The sequence below is a fragment of the Pleurodeles waltl genome, chromosome 4_1 (assembly GCF_031143425.1).
Source record: "Pleurodeles waltl isolate 20211129_DDA chromosome 4_1, aPleWal1.hap1.20221129, whole genome shotgun sequence".
Taxonomy (NCBI): Eukaryota; Metazoa; Chordata; class Amphibia; order Caudata; family Salamandridae; genus Pleurodeles; species Pleurodeles waltl.
The window spans coordinates 369,896,432-369,913,271 of NC_090442.1; the positions used below are offsets into that span (position 1 = coordinate 369,896,432).

Genomic DNA, 16,840 nt, shown 5'->3' on the forward strand with positions numbered 1-16,840 from the left:
CTAATCTTTTTGGCGCAAAACTGCGATAGCGCAGTTTTGCGTCAAAAAGTATAAATATGGCCCTTAGTTTCAATGTAATTTTTGCTCAAAACATGACATCTGTCTGTGTATTACTATCATTGTGCAGCTTGAAAATTAATGATCATCCGAAACGCAACTCCCTTGCCCTTGCAAAAGCAAAGACGCTGAATTTAGCGTCCTTATGGAGCAATTCTGATGCTGCAGTGAAAGTTTGTACTATCATCAACAGTTAGAGAAGAGGAAAAACAGCTAATTAGTTTAACACGTATCCCAGCTTCCCCCAGAATGCACACAAAATATGTTGTAGTTCTGAAGCACGTTAAAAATAAATCAGCATAATGGCTCAAAAAGAGCTCAGAATGGGCATATGATCTATCGCCAAAATTCTTTCAGTCAGAAGAATTCCCTGGGTAGGTAATTGAGCAAAGGAATATCCTGGTAATTGCGTAGTTAATTTTCGAAGGCCTTTTATTTTATCTCGTCTTCCATGTCTTCTGCTGTCGGCCTCTCTAACGAGCTCAATTAAAGCCCTTCCACGACAGTACTTCACCAGCCCAACATTTATGCCCATCAAACCATTTTCTGTGGCCAGTGTCACAGATGAATACAATTCTTAGTTGGTATCTATTACTGAAACAAGGAACAGCTATGAAGACCTTATATTGTATTATCATACATAATATATTATGTTACGAACTCATATTTGTTGAACTCACCCCCAATAACAAATGTGATACGTGCTGCTATATTATGCCCATTAGTATCAGAATGGAAAGAGGCAGTTGTGATACCTATCTTTAAAAAATCACCCAAGCTGTTACTACCCAATCTCTTTACTAGATAGTACCTTGACGATTTTGGGAAGAATTCTAGTCTCAAGATTGGAGGCTTGGACAGAGGGGAACCAGGTATTGTCTGGTGTGCAGTTCGGCTGTTATCCAGGTTTAGGTACAATTCAGCAGTGTCTCAAACTCCATCTTATAATAGGGAGTATGTCAAGGCCAGGAAAGGGGTCATTCGTTTGCCATTTATGGACCTCTCCTGTGCTTCTGACACAGTAATCATTCCAAACTATGGGAGATCATGCACGGGATGGGCACTGACAAAGCTCTGATAGACCTGATTCGCGGTATTTACTAGGACACCTCAGCCAGAATTCGTTATGGAACAAACAGCAAATGTTCCCTTAAACTAAATTCTACTTTGGGAGTTCTACAGGGGTGTGTAATGGCTCCCTTTTTGTTTTTACTTTATATCATTTGTGTACGGCAGTAAAGACATGCCTCAATTGGGGAATGTTGGAAAATGGCCTCTCTGAAGGGTCACCCAAACTTTTTACCTTCCTCCTCTTCTTTTACTGACCTCATTTTTGCTGGCTTTAGGACTCTGGACACTTTACCACTGCTAACCCGTGCTAAGGTGCATGTGCTCTCTCCCTAAAAACATGGTAACTGTTAGAAATGGGGTCTTTGGTTGACAGTCAGGTTACCCCCTGTTCAAGCAAGGACCCTCACTCTAGGCAGGGTAAAAGAGAATCACTCTCAGCTAACCCCTGCTTTCCTCCTTGGTACCTTGGCAGAGAAGTAGGCTTAACTTCAGAGTGCTAGGTGTAAAGTATTTGTACCAACACACAGTAACGTAATGAAAACACTACAAAATGATACAACACAGGTTTAAAAAATGGGAAATATTTATCTAAAAAAAACAAGACCAAAATCCACAATAAACAAGTCAAGTTATCAATTAAAAAGCAAAAAGAGTCTTTATGTAGTTTAAAACACACACTAACACTGTTAGCGTGAACATGTACCTTGAGTGCATCAAAAATAACTCCACACGGGCGAGTGTGCGTCACAAAGGGCTTGCGATGCCTCGATTTCACTCACAAGTGAGACCTTGCGTCATTTCTCCTTTCGTCGGGGTGCATCATTTCTTCTCTCTGCATCGATCTGGTCAGCACTCTCGGGTCCGGGCAGGCCTTGGGTTGTTTTTACATGCCCAGCAGTGTTTACATCGGAAATTCAGCTGCACGATGATCTGAAAACCACGCTGCGCAGGTTGCGATCTGCCAGCCTCTGTCAGTAATGCTGCACGTGGTTTCTCCAGCTCCGTGTGTTGATTCTTCAGTCGCGTTTCCGCTGAGTGTCGATTTTACAGCCGCAGAGCTGACGGCGCTCCGTTTCTTAAGCCGCAGATCGGAGTTGTGCCGATCTTTTCCCCGCATGGCGCTCTGTGCGTGGATTTCCTCCTCTTAGGCTGCCAGCTTCTCTTTTCAGGGTCCCAGGAACTCCAGGTGCTGGCAGAGAGAAGTCTTTGCTGTCCCTGAGATTTCAAACAGGAGGCAAGCTCTCAATCAAGCCCTTGGAGATCTTCACAAGATGGAAGACACACAAAGTCCAGTCTTTGCCCTCTTACTCTGGCAGACGCAGCAACTGCAGGATAGCTCCACAAAGCACAGTTACAGGCAGGGCAGCTCTTCTTCCTCAGCTCTTCAGCTCTTCTCCACGCAGAGGTTCCTCCAGATTTCCAGAAGTGTTCTAAAGTCTGTGGTTTTGGGTGTCCTTCTTATACCCAATTTCTCCTTTGAAGTAGGCCCACTTCAAAGTAAAGTCTCATTTGAATGTGAAATCCTGCCTTGCCCAGGCCACGCCCCAGATACTCACCAGGGGGTTGGGGACTGCATTGTGTGAGGGCAGGCACAGCCCTTTCAGGTGTGAGTGACCACTCCTCCCCTCCCTCCTAGCACAGATGGCTCATCAGGATATGCAGGCTACATCCCAGCTCCCTTTGTGTCACTGTCTAGTGTGAGGTGCAACCAGCCCAACTGTCAAACTGACCCAGACATGGAATCCACAAACAGGCAGAGTCACAGAAATGGTATAAGCAAGAAAATGCTCACTTTCTAAAAGTGGCATTTTCAAACACACATTCTTAAAATCAACTTTACTAAAAGATGTATTTTTAAATTGTGAGCTCAGAGACCTCAAACTCCACATGTCCATCCGCTCCCAAATGGAATCTACACTTTAATCGTATTTAAAGGTAGCCCCCATGTTAACCTGTGAGAGAGACAGGCCTTGAAACAGTGAAAAACGAATTTAGCAATATTTCACTGTCAGGACATATAAAACACATTACTATGGCCCTCAAACTAACTCTGGCGGGCGGCGGTTTCCGCCCGCCAGGTGGGAAGCGCCATTTGGCCGCCACACGGCCAAAATACCGCTTCCCGCATTCTGACATTCCCGCTGGGCCGGCGGGCGCTAAGCAAGTTAGCGTCCGCCGGCCCAGCGGGAATGAGGGCCGCAACACAGGAGCCGGCTCCGAATGGAGCCGGCGGTGTTGCGGCGGTGCGACGGGTGCAGTTGCACCCATCGCGCTTTTCACTGTCTGCTAAGCAGACAGTGAAAAGCCGCCATGGGCCCTGTTAGGGCAGTGCAGGGGCCCCCAGGACACCCGTTCCCGCCAGCATCTTCCTGGCGGGGAAAACCGCCAGAAACAGGCTGGCGGGAAGGGGGTCAGAATCCCCAAGGCAGCGCTGCTTGCAGCGCTGCCCTGGCGGATTCGCCCAGCCGGGGGTAAACCGGCGGGAAACCGCCGGCCCCGGTTTTCTGACCGCGGCTTTACCGCAGCGGTCAGAATGGGCTAGGAAGCACCACCAGCCTGTTGGCGGTGCTTCCGTCATTCGCGGCCCTGGTGGTCTTTGACCGCCAGGGTCGGAATGACCCCCTATATGTCCTACCTTAACCATACATTGCAGCCTGCCCTTGGGGCTACCTATGGCCTACCTTAATGGTGCCTTACATGTAAGTAAAGGGAAGGTTTAGGCCTGGCAAGTGGGTACACTTGCCAAGTCGAATTTACAGTTAAAACTACACACACAGACACTGCAGTGGCAGGTCTGAGACATGATTACATGGCTACTTATGTGGGTAGCACAACCAGTGCTGCAGGCCCACTAGTAGCATTTGATTTACAGTCCCTGGCACCTCTAGTGCACTTTACTAGAGACTTACTAGTAAATCATATATGCCAATCATGGATAAACCAATTACATACACATTTTGTAAAGGAGCCCTTGCACTTTAGCACTGGTTAGCTATGGTAAAGTGCCCAGAGTAACAAAAACAGTAAAATCAGAGTCCAGCACACATCAACAACCTGGGAAACAGAGGCAAAAAGTTAAGGGAGACCATGCAAAGGATGAAAAGTCTAACACGTGTCCCCCCCAGCTGAAAGCGGGGAGCAACTACCCAACCTCATGGGAGTTCTCATCACTTAGGCAGACGAACCTGGACAGATCATCAGCATTGGCGTGTTCTGTACCAGGACAGGATTCCACAGTAAAGTCCATCCCCTGTAGGGAAAGGGACCACCTAAACAGTTTTGGATTCTCACCCCTCATCTGCATTAACCATCTGAGGGGCCTGTGGTCAGTCTGAACTCGGAAGTGAGTCCCAAACAAGTAGGGTCTTAGCTTCTTCAGTGCCCAGACCACAGCAAACGCTTCACGTTCTATGGCACTCCACCTATATTCCCTGGGTAGTAACCTTCTGCTAATGAAGGCTGCGGGTTGATCTAGGCCCTCTTTATTAAGCTGTGAGAGTACTGCTCCAATACCATGCTCTGAGGCGTCTGTTTGCACAACAAACTCCTTGGAGTAGTCAGGTGCCTTCAGCACATGTGCTGGGCACATGGCAGCCTTCAGGGCATCAAAGGCATTCTGGCAAGCCTCTGTCCAGATCACTTTCCTGGGTTGCTTCTTCAAAGGGGGTAACAATGGTACCATATCCCTTAACAAACCTCCTGTAGTATCCTATGAGACCTAAAAAGGCTCTCACTTCAGTCTGGGTCTTGGGAGGCTCCCAAGCCAGAATTGTATCAATCTCAGGCTGTAGGGGTGCCACCTGGCCACTCCCCACCTGGTGTCCTAAGTACACCACAGAACCCTGCCCTATTTGGCACTTGCTCTCCTTAATAGTGAGGCCTGCCTTCTGCAGGGCCTCTAACACACTCCAGAAGTGTTGCAGATGTGTTCCTCCAATGTGGAACTAAACACAGCAATGTCATCCAGGTAGGCAGCACCAAACTCATCCAGCCCAGCCAACACCTGGTTGACCAACCTCTGAAAGGTGGCAGGGGCATTCTTCATCCCAAAAGGCATGACTTTAAATTGAAAGTGTCCATTTGGGGTAGAGAATGCTGACCTCTCCTTGGCCCCCTGAGTTAAGGCAATCTGCCAGTACCCAGATGTTAAATAGAACGTACTGAGGTACTTGGCAGCCCCTAACCGATCAATGAGCTCATCAGCCCGGGGGATGGGGTGTGCATCAGTCTTGCTGACCGCATTGAGTCCCCGGTAGTCCACACAGAACCTGAGTTCTGGAGTGGCACCATGTGCAGCAGCCTTTGGGACCAGTACCAATGGGCTGGCCCAAGGACTGCTGGAGTGCTCAATAACCCCTATGGTAAGCATTTTGGATACCTCATCCTTAATGCATGCCCTGACCCTGTCAGTCACCCTGTCAACTTTCTGTTTAATATATGTACTGTCCCCAGTGTCCACATCATGTGTGCACAAGTGTGTGAATCCTGGGATCAGAGAAAACAGTGAGGAAAACTGTTCCAACACGTGACGACAGCCACCTTGCTGCTCCTTAAACATTTAATTTACTTGTAAGTCCCTAGCAAAGTGCACTACATGTGCCTAGGACCTGTAAATGTAATGCTACTAGTGGGCCTGCAACGCTGATTGTGCCAACCATATAAATAGCCCTTTAACCATGTCTCAGGCCTGCCGTTGCAAGGTCTGTGTGTGCAGTTTCACTGCCACTTCGACTTGGCATTAAAAAGTACTTGCCAAGCCTGAAACTCACCTTTTTCTACATAAAAGCCACCCCTATGGTAGGCCCTAGGTAACCCATAGGGCAGGGTGCTATGTAGGTAAAACGCAGGACATGTACATATGTGTTTTATATGTCCTGGTAGTGGGAAACTCCTAAATTCATTTTCCATTACTGTGAGGCCTGCCCCTTTCATAGACTAGCATTAGGACTGCCCTCATATATTTGAGCGGTAGATTCTGATCTGCAAGGTTAACCAAGTCATATTTAGTATGGTCAGAATGGTAATAGACAATCCTGCTTATTGGTGAAGTTGGAATTAATATTACTATTTTTGAAATGCCAATTTTAGAAAGTGAGCATTTCTCTGCACTTAAAACCATCTGTGGCTTACAGCCTGTCTCCAATCAATGTCTGGTCTGGGCTGGTTGACAACTACCTTGTGCAATCGACCCAGACAACCACAAAAACAGGACACTCAGTCACATCTGCATTCATCTGCATACTGAATGGGTCTCCCTGGGCTGGAAGGGTAGCGGGCCTGACACCTGCATGGCCTGATAACACCACACTGGGACCCTGGCAGACAGGACTGGACTGAAAGGGGAACTTGTGCACTTCAAAACCACTCTTTTAAGTCTCCCCCAAAGGCATTTTTGGGTAAATAAACTGGGTCTCTAACCCCAGCAACTCAGATACTTCTGGACCTCCACCTGCACCCTGTCAGAGGAGCTGCCTGGCTGCCCAAAGGATTCATCTGGACTGCTTTGCTGAGAAGGACTATTGCCCTGCTGCTCTGCTGCCCTCTGACTTGGCTGTCTTACCCCAAAAGTACTCTCCAAGGGCTTGGATTGAGCTTGCTTCCTGTTTCTGAAGTCTCAGGGCCAACAAAGATTTCACCTCTTCTAGAAATTCCGCCTGCCGAAAACAATGTGAAGCCTGCATTGTGACCGAGAAATCACCGCACAGCCGACCGGAGCGATGCAGCCCGACTTTCCAACTGGAAATGCGGCACAGCATCCACCTTGCAACTGCATTAGAGGCATTGCCTACTGGATCGACGCAGCGCCTGTGCCTTCTTCCAGGCGTGTCAAGGATTTTCACGCATCGTCCCGGGGCATAAAAATATACCAGCATGTCAGTGAGGAACCAAGACTGCGCACCAATAAATTAAGCAAACCCCTTGCAGGGTGGAAAGAAGTGATACATCGTCTGTGCCATCAGAAAATCCAACGCAACACCTTATTTTTCCACGCATCTCCTCCTCTGCAGTCTCCGTGTGTCATTATTTTTGACCCATACCACGTACTGCGTGTAACAAAGAATCAACTGTTTTAAACCTTTTAAAATTGATATTTCAACTTGTGCTTATTGGATCTTTGTCATTTTTATCTTATTTTATTCAGATACATTTTATCTATTTTTCTTAACCTATGTGGTGTTTTCACTGTGTCACTGTATGATTTGTTGCACAAATACTTTACACATTGCCTTCTAAGTTAAGCCTGGCTGATCAGTGCCAAGCTACCAGAGGGTGGGCACAGGATAGTTTGGATTGTGTGTGACTTACCCTGACTAGGATCGTGGTCCCTACTTGGACAAGGATGTATACCTCTGCCAATCAGAGACCCCATTTCAAACAGGGAATAAATCTATTCCAGTACTTCTGTGCATGTTTGACAAAACCTAAATAGCATGAACCGCGAAAGGGCTTCAAGTCCTACTGGATTCTTTTAGTACCTTTATGAACAATTTGGGTCTTAATACTAACTTAAACAAAAGGTTTATTATGAAATACAAACCACAAAATATCACATCAAATACTTTTTTTAATTCAAAGAGGTGAGGTTGTCAAAGTTCAAAATCCCCTTCAACTCTGCAATAAATTGGGACTTGCTTCATGCACATAGGGCACACTATCTGCAAAGATTGATTAAGTCTGTCTTCTGCTCTGCTTTGACTGGGCCATAAGTGGATGAGGCAAATGATAAGCATCTATAAGAGTAAATGTGTGGCATTGTGGGGTTATGGTGCTGGGGTGCTGGGTTATGCAAATGCAGAATGGTTACAAAGGATGTAAAACAGGTTTTTATGTAGGGTCCTGGCTGTCCCACATTTATAGAGATAATCCTGCAGTAGGACGTTGTCCTTACTAAAGAGACTCTTTGAGCTTAAGAATATTTTAAACTGAAATAGAAGTTGCCAATGCTGCAACCAGTTAATGAAATTGCACCTTGCCTAGATTCAGATTGCAGGAAATTCACTGTCAACCGTGCGAGGGGGAACACCGTAAAATGTGGGGTATATGGCACAGTACAGGGTGTAGTGCTTCAATGACCAATAAACCCTTGGATGAGATCACTTAATCTTATAGTTGTATCATCCATCTAATTGTGTAATAACCTTTAAAACACTTTCTTTTTACTAAAAGACAAGTACTGGGTAGGACAGTGAATTATTGTGTCTGTTGTGCCACCGCCACTTCCTTGAGAAAACTCTGACTGCTTGAAAGTGTACTTGGTCCACTTGCAGACCCACTGTAGGAGGGACCACCAAATACAAGTGCAAAATGATCCCAGCCATCATGGTTGCCACTCAAACTGTGACGCTATAACCACATACTGTGCTCGATTACACTGTGCAGCTGTGACCACAAGCTGTGCTGTTATGAAGTACCTGATTGCCTATGTTGAGATTAAGGTCAACAGCAAGTTGATCATGACTAATCTAGGGGTAAGATAGAAGCAAGGTGCTGCATTGATTTCTCTTGGGAAATTATTTGATTACCTCTAGTTCAGTACTAGGATCACAAGCCTAAATGGATTGGACAATGTCAGCTGTGCTGACCAATGCACAGGCTGCACATCAGTCAGTGAGAGTCTGGGACTAGTCCAAGATGTCCTCCTACCAAAGAAGGACAGTAAGCAGATCAGGGCAAACTCTGTGAAGGCACAGGCCATAGTGTCTGTTATACCTGCATCAGCAGGAGAGGAGGATGAGACACACAAAGTGGACCAGGTGTACTTGTCCAAGTCACTGCCAGAGCTGCAGGGTTTGTTAGCTGCTTGAGGATTTGCATGGAAGACCCCCACGAGGCACAGATTGTATGCATTATGCTTGTGGTAATTTGGGAGTGAGTGAGGAACTTGTCAGCAAAGGAGTGCTTGGAAATCATTATGCTGCCTAGTAGGGTTGTTTACTGTACAGTCAAGCCTGTCAATCTTGAGCCAGGTAATAGGTAGGAGCCAGTGGATCCCCTTGTAGTTACAAACATTCTGTTGTCATTGGCCCACAAAGGGGCCTCAGCAGAACACTTCGGCATTGGAAAGGCCCAGGATTGGTTGCGCCCCTCTGTTGTACTGTTCACGGACAGGCATAGGCACAGAGAGGTTTAGCAGAACCTGTTCAGCTTGCCATTTGAGTTGCAGATCCAGAGGTAAAACCAAATCACCAATAGTGCCTTTGCTAGTTGTAGGTGTTTACTTTGAGCATGTAAAAATAGACATTGTTGTTCAATTTACCCTTAGTGTTTTGTAACAAGTACTTGTTTCTGGTGGAACATGTCACCAGGAATCACAAGGAATCACAGGAATCCTCTGAGGAACACAAATGTGAGGGTAAAAGCCAGGACACTCCTATGGATATTTTTAAGGGTTGCATTTTCTAAATCTATTTTGGACATGGTTGCAATCTGTTTCTCCTCTGATATGAAAAAGGTGTGGGAGCAGGATTGTGTGGCCAACCACTTCTCCACAGCATACCATCTGCAAAACAATGGGTTGGCAGAAAGATTTAACAAGACTCTTAAGACAATGATGAGAATTCAACAATAAAACCTATGGAAGAATCCTGCAGAAAGGACATGAGTTTAGTAACTTCAAACTTCTTTTTGGGTGCCCAATGCTCTGCCCACTCATTGATGTCTGAGACAAAAGAGAAGGTACTTCTGAGTCACCCCAGAAGAATGAGGTGGACCACAAGAAGCTGCTGGCACAGTATATTAGTCTGGCAAAGAAAAACCTTCAGGAATGTCAAGAGCTAATGAAGGAGGGGTAGGACTAGAAAGCAATGTTATCTGGTACCAGGAGGGTCAGGAGGTATTCATGCTGATTGTCCCAGAGATTTGAAGGGTAAATGGTGTGGGCCACACAAAGCAATATGGAAGATTTCTGAACTAAACTACTTGGCGATACACAGGAACCAGTGAGAGTGTTCAATGTGAACCAGCTGAAACCATATCTCTGGACAGACTGTACTGTGAGCATTCTAGCAATGACAGAAAATGTTGAGGAGACAGTCAACCACTTGCTGGCCTATTGCACAGTGAGAAGGATGATTCTAAAGAAGGGATGTAGGGGATGACTTACTCATCTCTTTCCGCTGACCTCAGAGATTATGCCTTTCAGTGTGTATTACATAAGAGAGAGCTTGCTGCCATTGAAAAGCAAGGACCATGGGATACCATGTTGGGGTTAAGAGCACATCAAAGCTGAGGTTGCTAAGCCTTTAGACCTGGGAGTGACTGAGCACTCCCGCAGCCCATGGGCCAGTTCGGTTGTGTTGGTGCACAAGTAAGACTGTCCTTTTGTGTAGACTACTTCAACCAATGAAATTGGAAGATGTGCTGGTTCAACTCCATAAAAAGGATAGAGATCATTCAGTGGCATTCATTGTTCACAGACTGCTTCCTAAGGATCAGAACTGGGTTGCTATTACAAAGGAGTGATTGCGATAGTGTGGGCTTTATGGAGGTTCTGCCTTACTTGATTGTTACCAAGTTTGTGGTTCAGACAGATCATAAACCGCTCATGTTTTTTAGGGCAATAAAGAGTGGGAATCACAAGATGTTGAGATGGTCTATTTCATTACAATCCTACATTTCAAAGCCAAAATGCAGATGGGAATGCAGATGGACTTTCCTGAGCACTGCTATTAGGTGGATGCTACAGGAGAGATGGATGAGCCAGCAAATTTAGTTAAGTAGAGAAGTTCTGATGCAAGGCCTGCCCTTTTGTCTGTCACTGATGCGGTTTCAGGAAGGCTAATGATAGCTAGGTGCAGGGTATTCATACTTCTTTACTCCCATGTTTTGGACACTCCTGCATGGAGGTAGCATCATTACTACCTGCTGTGAGAGCCATCACCTTCCACAATGGCTGAGTTTGTACTATACATCATAAAGGACAGTGTTTCCAGATGAACAATTTAGTTTGTGACTTAATACATCATCCAAATGGGTAAAAATATTCAACACAATCACAATAGTGATTAATGCTCTGTATTAATGACAGTCACAACTATACAAAGTCAAAACAATGTAGGTGCTGTAAGTGATGATTTAGTTTAAGTGCAAATATGTGAGCCAAACATTTATTAAATTGATGATATTTACAACATATACAAAAGGTCCCTTCCCATAGGACAAGAAGATCATTAGAAACCCAACGATATAGATGTTTAGGTTTGTGCATTCCAACATTCAATGACATGGGTGGAAGCTAATTCAATGTTTCAACCCCTTAAAATGAATCATATAGGGTCTAGATTAGGAAAGCAAGAGCTGGTAGCAACCTGACCAATTTAATATGGTCTGTTCCTATTATTTTTCCACGCATCCTGGACCCACAGATCTGGTGCAGACTGGGAATTAAGTTTTACGGGCTCAATGAAAAGCGCCGGCTCAAAACTCTAAGCAATTCTGGGCCCCGCATTGATGAATGATTCCTAGGGTAACACTGTTCTTTATAATCTTTTTACCCTTGTTCTTTGGACATTTTTTGATGAGTAAGTGTTTGTAATATAGCCAGAAAATGTGAAACATAACTTTTTCCAGGACTTCAAACAGCGGATCCACTTCCACTGTCTGGAAAAGGAGTATAAAAGCAGTACCCCAACCACCCTAATTTGTCTTCAGTTCCAAGTTCTTGTTGACTAAAGAAGGGAGTGTTGTGAAAAGTACTCAAAGAAGTTCTGTGAGACCAGGGCTGGTGCCTCCATGACAGTTAGTGTCCCAGAGGTGAGGGGATATCACCTGAAGTCTGCAGAGTTTGCTCAAAAAGCTGTGGGCCAGCCTCAAGCCTAGAAACTTACCTGTGTGTTCAAAGAGGAAAGGAAACAGCCTGGCCATGCAAGAGGAGAGACTGTCCAGGAGAAGAAAACCAGCTGTGTTCCTGTGCAAGAAGTACCCACAAGAAGCCAACTTTCAAGAGGGAGCATCCCCAGGTCATGATGTGTCATCCATTCTCTGAAAGTGTGATTCTACCAGTGACCATCCTAAAAAGCATAAATCCCATCAACGACATGCCATCAGGTACCCTTGCAGAGTACCAGAAGGGCTGGTGGCGCCACTGCTAGTGTAAATGTGTGGCATATTGACTGAGGAGCTGTCACCGCCGAGGCGGAATATCTGCCCATACCCACGGGCTACAACTGCTCATGATGAGAACCCATCAGTCCCCCCATGCTGATCCATGAAGCAGTCCAGGAAAGGGAAAGATTAGTGCACTACCACAGTCAAGCAACGCTGACTGTGTGAGTCAACACGTGCAACTTTCAGTCCTAGCCAAGCTGCGTCTCTTCTGAGCAGCTAAAGAACTGTTCAAACTGGCCTACATGTTACTGATGCAACTACCGCCTAATGAACTTGGATCTGTGCCTAATTATGTTTGAGGGAGGAGGACACCATAAAGTGCAGTACTTTGTAGAGAGCACAAGGGTGAGCATGCTTAACCTTGCAATTGTAATCCCTATCTAATTCTGTAGTATTCCATTATGTTTTGTTATTAAACTACTTTCTTTTTACTAAAAGACAAGCACTGGGCTGGGCAGTGATTCATTGTGTCTGTTGTCTGACAGTTGTACTCTGAGTTTCTGCCCTCCTTACTGTCTCCCTGAGAAGCCACTGACTGTTCACCTTCACTACTCTGAAAGTCTAGACCAGAAAGAGTGTACTTAGTGCAGTTTGCAGAGCCAAAGTGAGACAGCTGTGGCAAATTACTTCAGCCAGTATGGTTGAGGCCCAGAAGCTCCAGTCTGCTCTGTGGCTTCCCAAACCGAGTCTTACAGGGCACTTCTCCCTTTCTTAACCCTTCAAGACCCAGGTACCTGTTGTTAAACATCTGGGGAAAGGACAAGACATGGAAAGTACATTAAGCAAAAGGGCTCTTAAAATCTGTTTACTTATTGTTCCTGCTGCTGACACAGCCCCGTAGACAAGGAGTTCCAGGGGCATGCTATGGGTAGCAGAACCCTTCCTGGTAATCCATAGGTGACTTACACAGCTATGCCCAATTTAAAACAGATGAGGTTCTTGAGACCATAGCACATTCAACAGGTTAATTATTTGATTGATGCTGTTTCAAACAAAATGTCTAAGACTATTTTCTGTTAATTCAATTCTATATGAATTTGTTAAAGTAAATATCCCTGCACGTGAATGGAATACCCATCTCTGTACTCTTTCCCTCCCATAAACAATGTGAATGGTTATTGCACTATATTGACATGTGACCCTTTAATTATTGATACAGCCAACAAATGCTCTTTGGATGGCTTCAATGTCACAAACCGAACATCTCAGAAAGCAGAATTTGAAAGCGAGTTTTAGTGGTAAAATTTCCAAGACCTAAAGATATTTTCTAACTTTGCAATAGATGAATCATGTACTCAGTGGCTGTGGCTGGACACCAAAGGAGAAATGAATGAAATACAGGTACAAGGGAGAAATCAAGTATGCACCATGAAAGGGAGGAGACCGTGATCCTAACAGATTATGAAGGCTATAATAGAAACAGTTGGGAGATTTGCCATTTGGAAGTAATAGACATGAGCATATAAAACAAGAGTCAGTGGGAGGGCTTGACTTTTTACATTGAAAACACACAATACCTACTTCAGGAGGGCTTCATAGAGCTTCTTCCCAAACTTTTCTTTCACCAAGTGCGCAGTATCCCTGCAAGCAAGACATTTCTATGTAAATCATGCATGAAATATGTCTAATTGGTATGAAAGGTGCAAGAAATAGTATTGCAAGTATATTCTGCAGGAACAATATTCATGTAGTTAAGTTACATACAATACAGTAAATGCTCTATAAATAGGATGTGAGTTTTTGAGTCTAAGTTAAATTTAAACATTCTCTGAGTAACATCAAATTTCAGCAGTAGTGTTCAGAATTACGTTGTGCAGTAACTGATAATTCAAGACCTGTGCAGAATGGTTGAGAAAAGAATCCTTTTAAACTGTTGTAAAAATCAAAAAAGTAAAAAAAAGGGTTTCTAAAGCAACATGTGCCTTGTCTTTCTCATCAGCAACAGCAGCATTATGAATAACTGAATGTTTGGAAGGTAGATGGCGACTTTGTAAAAGCATTGTAAAAGGAGCAAATAGAACTTTGGACTGTACACAAGAGGAAGCTCATTGCTATTAATAAACTGCACTTCTAAAGTTACTACATCCAAAAAAGGTTCCAATTCAGCCAAAAATGTACTCCGCCTCAACCTTGGAATACGTCCAGCACCACACATTGCCATTCATAGACGTTGCAACACACTCTCAAAGAAAATATTAGAGGTGGGGATCCAAAAATCTCCCAATAGGAAATAATATTTAAAATATAAAATTAGTCTGACTTCAAAATATAAATTTTGCTTAATTTGTAATAATACATACATAATTCCAAATAATTATATTATTTAAAAATGTAAAAAAACATTTCTTGCAAAATTACAATTATAATGAACTTTAAAATGTGTGTTAAATAATCATTATTATTTAAAACAAATCCATACATCACTTCATTGATTTTCATATATGTTACATAAAAATAAAAATGCTAATGTAGGTGCATTTTTTTAAAGTTTATCCTTAGGGAAATTATTTTTAAAATAAATATATATATACTAAATACTTACTAATGAAATACACATTTAAATTAATGTGTTGCAGCATTATATTTTGTTAATTTTATATTTAAAATGAATATATGGAAAATGTCACTTACCCAGTGTACATCTGTTCGTGGCATGAGACGCTGCAGATTCACATGCTGTGCATTATCCTGCCATCTAGTGTTGGGCTCGGAGTGTTACAAGTTGTTTTTCTTCGAAGAAGTCTTTTCGAGTCACGGGACCGAGTGACTCCTAACTTTCGGCTCCATTGCGCATGGACGTCGACTCCATCTTTGATTGTTTTCCCCGCAGAGGGTGAGGTAGGAGTTGTGAGTATACTAGAGGTGCCCATGCAATGGAGTAGTAATGTATGTATCTAATGTCTATTCAAATATTATTTATTTACATATTTACAATTGTTATGCAACTAAAAACGGCTACAGGCTACCGGGGAGGTTGGAGGGCGCATGTGAATCTGCAGTGTCTCATGCCACGAACAGATGTACACTGGGCAAGTGACATTTTCCGTTCAGTGGCATGTGTAGCTGCAGATACACATGCTGTGCATAGACTACTAAGCAGTTATCTCCCCAAAAAGCGGTGGTTTAGCCTGTAGGAGTTGAAGTTGTCTGAAATAATTTTCTTAATACAGCCTGTCCTACTGTGGCCTGTTGTGTTGTTAACACGTCTACACAGTAATGCTTAGTAAATGTATGTGGCGTAGACCAGGTGGCTGCCTTACAAATTTATGTCATTGGTATATTCCCAAGAAACGCCATGGTGGAGCCTTTTTTTCTAGTGGAATGTGCTCTTGGTGTAATAGGTAATTATCTTTTTGCTTTAATGTAGCAAGTTTGAATACATTTAACTATCCATCTGGCAATGCCTTGTTTGGATACAGGATTACCTGCATGAGGTTTTTGGAAAGCTACAAACAATTGTTTTGTTTTACGAAATTGTTTCGTTCTGTCAATGTAATACATTAGTGCTCTTTTTATGTCTAATGTATGTAAGGCCCTTTCAGCTACTGAATCTGGTTGTGGAAAGAAGACTGGGAGTTCCACAGTTTGGTTTAGATGGAATGGGGATATGCCCTTCGGTAAGAATTTTTGATTTGTACGTAGAACCACTTTATGTTCATGTATTTGTATAAGGGGTTCTTGGATAGTAAATGCTTGTATTTCACTCACTCTTCTAAGTGATGTGATAGCTATTAGAAAGGCTACTTTCCAAGTTAGATATTGAATTTGACAAGAGTGCATGGGTTCAAATGGTGGGCCCATGAGTCGTGTTAATACAATATTAAGGTTCCACGAAGGTACTGGTGGTGTCCCTGGGGGTATGATTCTTTTTAGTCCCTCCGTAAATGCTTTAATGACTGGGATTCTAAAAAGTGATGTTGTATGTGTAATCTGCAGATAGGCAGATATTGCCGTGAGATGGATTTTAATGGAAGAAAAAGCTAGATTAGACTTGTGAGTGTAACAAATAGCTTACAATGTCCTTTGTGGAGGCATGTAGTGGTTGAATTTGATTAGTGTGGCAGTAGCAAATGAATCTCTTCCATTTGTTTGCGTAACAATGTCTTGTTGTAGGTTTTCTGGCTTGTTTAATGACCTCCATACACTCTTGTGTAAGATTTAAATGTCCAAATTCTAAGACTTCAGGAGCCAGATTGCTAAATTGAACGATGCTGGATTTGGGTGTCTGATCTGGTGTTTGTGTTGTGTTAACAGATCTGGTATGTTTGGTAGTTTGATGTGGGGTACTACTGATAAGTCCAACAGTGTTGTGTACCACGGTTGGCGAGCCCAGGTTGGTGCTATGAGTATTAGTTTGAGTTTGTTTTGACTTAGTTTGTTGACCAGATAAGGAATGAGTGGGAGAGGGGGAAAAGCGTAAGCAAATATCCCTGACCAACTGATCCATAGTGCATTGCCCTTGCACTGAGGGTGTGGGTACCTGGACGCAAAGTTTTGGAATTTTGCGTTTTCTTTTGTTGCGAATAGGTCTATGTTTGGTGTTCCCCAGCAGTGGAAGTGATCCTGTAGGATCTGGGGATGTATTTCCCATTCGTGAGTTTGCTGG

The 16,840-nt window shown here is 43.8% G+C and overlaps 1 protein-coding gene across 1 annotated transcript in view; it reads right to left on the bottom strand.

Annotated features, from left to right (window-relative positions):
• GYS2 (glycogen synthase 2) overlaps window positions 1–16,840 on the bottom strand; it is a 498,387-nt gene that overhangs the window by 182,566 nt on the left and 298,981 nt on the right. Inside the window, exon 9 of the mRNA XM_069228538.1 lies at window positions 13,756–13,815. Within this exon, the coding sequence (XP_069084639.1) occupies window positions 13,756–13,815 (60 nt within the window). The remainder of the gene's footprint in view (window positions 1–13,755; window positions 13,816–16,840) is intronic.